Consider the following 4,952-nt stretch of genomic DNA (forward strand, 5'->3'; position numbering starts at 1 on the left):
GGATGGATGCAGAAAAGACAAGAAAGGGTGAGGTCAAAGTATTTAAGCAGAAAAATAGATAGGATCAGTTAATGTTAGATTCCAGTAGGGTGGCAGTTTTCTTAAATACCGGCAATTAATGGTTAAACATTTATTTAACTCTGACTACAAGGTGGTTTGCCTAACTTTTACTGGCTTCAAAAAGTATTAGAGGTGAATTCCTGAAGGATGCCTTCCTTAGAGGAACCTTTCCAGACATTTCTGCTGATGACCTGTGTGGGTCCAGCTTCTATTATGGACAGGCATTTCATTATCACCTTAACTATTGCTTTTTGCCCTTTGTCAGCTGAGATAGGATCAGCCCCCCTCGTGACCCTATGCAGAATAAGCAGTTAATAAAATGGATGGATGGATTTCATTATTAATGGAAATGGTTCTTTTTTCATACCTGTGAAGGGATCATTGGTTTTAGTTCACTTTGGTACACTATCAAATTCAACTTAGGAACTTGAGACTCATTACTTCCTCCTCATAGCTTTTGCATAATAAAACTTGGGTTGTTTTTTTTTGCTTTTTCAAATTACTTCAGGTAAACTTGCCTCATGACCTCTAAATAATTTTAGGTCTGTCATTCATATGGTGAAGTCAGGCTCAGGCTACAGAACTTCTTCATTTAGGTACTAAATGCCAAGGTTCAGCAACATTGGCTCACAGTGAGAAAATCCCAAATTAAGTTCATTTTCCTATTGCTTCACCCTTGACAATACAAAGGCTTAATGCTACAGTTGGTCTCTAGGCACTCCACAATAGCAGCTCTGAAAACTTAAAAGAAGTTGAATGTCGACCATATATTTCCATACAAGGTTCTTATCTGCATACCTGTGTGTAGTAAAAGCAAGTTTTCCGAGGCATAGCAATGAATTTTAAGGTGAATCACCTTACTATTTAATTCAGTAAAATCTTTGCAAATTCATTGAAAAGCAGGAATTACATTTTAAAGTCTGTCTTCTATTAGTCTAAAACAGGCTGTGAAGTCTGTAAAGAACATGGTCCAAATCCACACTAGAATTTCATGTCTTCACACTTTGGCCTTTCTTCTTTCTTTCTGTCAGGTTTCAAGAAAGTTGATCTTTTAGTTTCTGTGTAATCCTGATAGAAAAATGTGGCTGGTTGCTCATGGGAAATAACCGGTTTGATCCTTTAATAGTCAGTACTTGTATTTATCTGTTACAGCATTCTTGGTCCTGCCTTCGGCCTCACCATTAAAACATCAAAAGGCAGAAAATTTGTATTTTCTAGCAGGACAACTACCCACCAAGTTTACTGACAAATTGCATCCTTGAATAATCTTAGACTAATAGATTTCAAGAAAATGTGTTGTTTACTGCTTTGTTAAGTGTAGTAAAAACTTGTTTTATTTATTCACATTTCTTTTTGCTTCACTTTCTACTGCAATACATTGCTACTTTTGTAGTTCCCTGTAAATCCCAAAATGACTTTGGACAACTGCCAGAGAAGAGCTGCGAGAGATGTATGATTAGGCACAGATGTGAGTGCATACTGTTATAAGACTAGTGACTGTTTTTAACGCTCTTGCTGCTCAAATGTTGGTAAATTTAATGTGTTTAATTCATTCCATTGTATTTGGAATCAAAGATTTGGATTCGTCAGAAAAATGGGAAAGAGAAAATAATAGTTCGGTGATTGATGTGTTGACTGTGTATCTAACAAAGCAGTGCACTGAACTGTAAATCGACACTTGATTGATATCACTCCACTGTTCAGTCTGGGGTGAGGTTTGAATTTCTTCTCCATGGTCCAGTGGCATCATTACTCATTGCTGTGTGGCTGCAGCAGTCTCCACAGGTGTTTGATTGGTTTTTCAGAGAGGAATAACACTGAAGTAAATTTTTATGGTCTGTCTTTTGATATATATAAATGTAAACAGTTTAAAACTCCAAAGGACTAAATTTTTAACAATCTTCCTGCCATATCCTGCATTATGCTGATTTTCCTTTATGTTTTCTGTTGCTTTAAACTATCTGTCTTTGGCCACCGTGTTTAGTGTTGTGCTCTTACTTATACTCTTTGCCTTTTGTTCCTACAGAATGCCGTGATGTGTTGTTACCCCTGATGTTGCGGGAGCTGAGTGGGGCACTGGTCACAATGGCTGACGGCCCACACGATGAGAGGAAAAACAGTTTGGAACTCCTCAACAACATCCTCGAAGTCCTCAGCAGGAACAATGTGGTGAGACACAACGCAACCATTTATATAAAACGCTAATCTCATCTCTCATTTGTGGAGAGGATTAAGGGTACAGTTCATTTAATCTTTATGCAGCTGGTCTTTTCCCACACTTATTGTTCTGTGTGACTTCGTATACAGCCAAGTCCCACAGCCACAAGCCATTACAGAGCTTTTTCTGTCCAATCTCTCTAGGTTGCTACTTGCTTCCCTGTTTTCTTGTTTCTTTCATTTTGATGATTTCTGTGTAATTGTAGCAAATATGCTGTAGCAATAATTACCCTTCATAACAGCAGTCCCAGTTTCCCACAGATACAATCAAATGTCAGTGGGAAACAAAAATCAGATCCTCATTTCACTCAAGTGACTTGACCTAATCTTTGGAACCATCAATAACTCCAGAGTTTATGTCGAGACAATAAACATATATCGAAAGGTGAAAGGTCAGGTAGAAATGTACAATCTTCATTTATAGTAAAGATTGTTTTAGGCCAAGCAGACAGTTCAGCAGAATCTGATGAGACACTGAACCTATGGGGTATCATTTTGTCGGAAAATTCGTCTATCTTACCTCCATCGTCTTCGCAGAAATGTGAGTGTAAAAATGATCCAGTCCACAAATTAGATGAAATTTCCTTTGTCTCTTTTTACTGGATCTCCTCGCTAATTGGATAAATTGAAACTAGCCCGGAGCTCTGTTTCATCCCAGTTGAATCTACAGAAAAACCATAAGCTGTTTTGTCTCCAGCCATCCTCTCATGCAATGAAGCTAGCCTTGACCAATTAGAATTTATTCGATTTTGGTTCGCACGTATTGCTGCATGTTTGTATGTTGAAACAAAATGCAGTTAGCTCTTTAGTTCAACACTTAATACTGTATAAACACGCAGACACACACACATACATAAATGTAAAACAAATAGATCACCAGCATCTAGCTCAAGGCTTTTTAATTGCTTCTGCAAGTTGTTGACAGCATGCCGAGTCTTTGAAGTGAAGGTATGCCTTTTTTGGCTCTATTTATTTGGATGAGCTAATGAAGCATGTGCCAGTGGAAGACAGATAGTGAGAGAAGAGAGCAAGTTAATGAATGAAGTGGAGTGGAGTGAATTTGATGAGATGAATTTGCGGTGGTTGAGATATGAAAACAAATGCAGGTGGTGACAGAGTGTTGAAAGGACATGACAAGTTGAAATTCGGTCTTGTCTGGATCACAAAACCAGTGACGCACAGCCTCATAGTGTTTTTCCATCAAACTACACAAGGACAAAAAAGTTTGCTATAGAATGACGTTATTGTTTGAGGCTGAGCACTGTTTATGGGCATGCAGAGAGGCTGAACAAACAATATGAAAACAGAGGATTAACAACTAAACACACAGTGATTTCATAGATAATGTGTCAACCGTGCTTTACAATGAAAAAATAGTCATAGGAGACAGAAAACAGGTGCAAGATCTAAGAAAAACAACAGAAGTAGAGGAGGAAGAGGTGATAGGAGATGGGTTTTGCCTCCTCTCTACTTTTCTGCTCCTTGTCTCCTTTGTTTTTCACCCTTCTGTCTTCCTCGCTCTGGGTGGTACCTGATTAAATTGTCACACAACAGATGTCTTCGAACCAAAGAGAGGGGGAGAAATACAGGTTGAGGAGTGGAGATAGAAGAGAAGATGTCACTATAGACATATGCTCATATCTCTGGAAGAGTTTGCATTGAATGTATTCACAAGTAACTTTTGTATATGATAATGTTGCTTTTTTTCTGTTCTATAACGGCAAATCAGTGTTTTCAGTTTATATCTAGTTGCTCGGGGAGAAGATAAACCAGCTGGCTACAGTTGGAGATAAACAGAAATGAAAGTTTAGAAGAAGAAAGGAGCATTTGTGACTCTCATCTTTCAGCTTCCTGTTCTGAGAAACCCTTTCCAGGGGACCAAAATACCTACAGTGAGCTAAAAAGATTTAAGCTTATTTAGGATCCACAGCTGTGCCTCAGTTTTACTATATGAGTGTGTGTGAGGTAGATGGAAATAGTATGCAAGATGACATACACACGTTTAGACAGTTGTTTATTTTGTCTATGTCCTCTGGCTGTGAGTCAGCGCATTTCATGTGATACAATCATATCTACCTGATTCTCATCAGACCCTGCTGCCATCAGGCCATTGCACATGCACACAGCTGCACTGATAAAACTTTGAAGCTGACTTATTAAATTTTTTTACCTTCCTCTGTTATTTTTGTACCCTCCCTCTTCTTTTCATGCATTGCTGAACGCCTCATACAGGAATATACACACAAAATAAACACACACGTACACAAACAAACTGACACACACACACTGGGACTAACAAGGGCTTAAAAACACACACACACACAGATGCACCCTGCAGTATTAGTACTAAGGTGTGTCTGAATGTAGCCGATGCTTCATTGGTGAGTTACTACCCCCAGGCAAGTCTGAGTCAGCGTCCATTGACCGCCTTTACTGTGGCAGAGTGTGCTTGTGTGTGTCCCTGTTTTTCTTTTTTCCCTGTGTACATGCACTGGATCCATAATGAGATTAGATATTTTACATATACATATATGCTTTCAAGAGATTCCTTTTTCCTGTCTGGTATGCATTTCTCTTAACTTGCAGTCTGAAGGTTTTTTTTCTGTACACAGTAATAGATGGGCATAGTTTCACTCTCCCATAAGCAAGCTTGGAAAGTACAGCAAGCTATACAC

The 4,952-nt window shown here is 38.6% G+C and overlaps 1 protein-coding gene across 1 annotated transcript in view; it reads left to right on the top strand.

Moving 5' to 3' along the window:
* Window positions 1-4,952, top strand: part of dock2 (dedicator of cytokinesis 2) — a 92,639-nt gene that overhangs the window by 37,166 nt on the left and 50,521 nt on the right. The window contains exon 25 of the mRNA XM_005723194.1: window positions 2,087-2,229. Coding sequence (XP_005723251.1) covers window positions 2,087-2,229 — 143 coding nt within the window. The remainder of the gene's footprint in view (window positions 1-2,086; window positions 2,230-4,952) is intronic.

The sequence above is a fragment of the Pundamilia nyererei genome, unplaced genomic scaffold (genome assembly GCF_000239375.1).
Source record: "Pundamilia nyererei isolate P.nyererei 1_Seehausen unplaced genomic scaffold, PunNye1.0 scaffold00008, whole genome shotgun sequence".
In the NCBI taxonomy this organism is placed as follows: Eukaryota; Metazoa; Chordata; class Actinopteri; order Cichliformes; family Cichlidae; genus Pundamilia; species Pundamilia nyererei.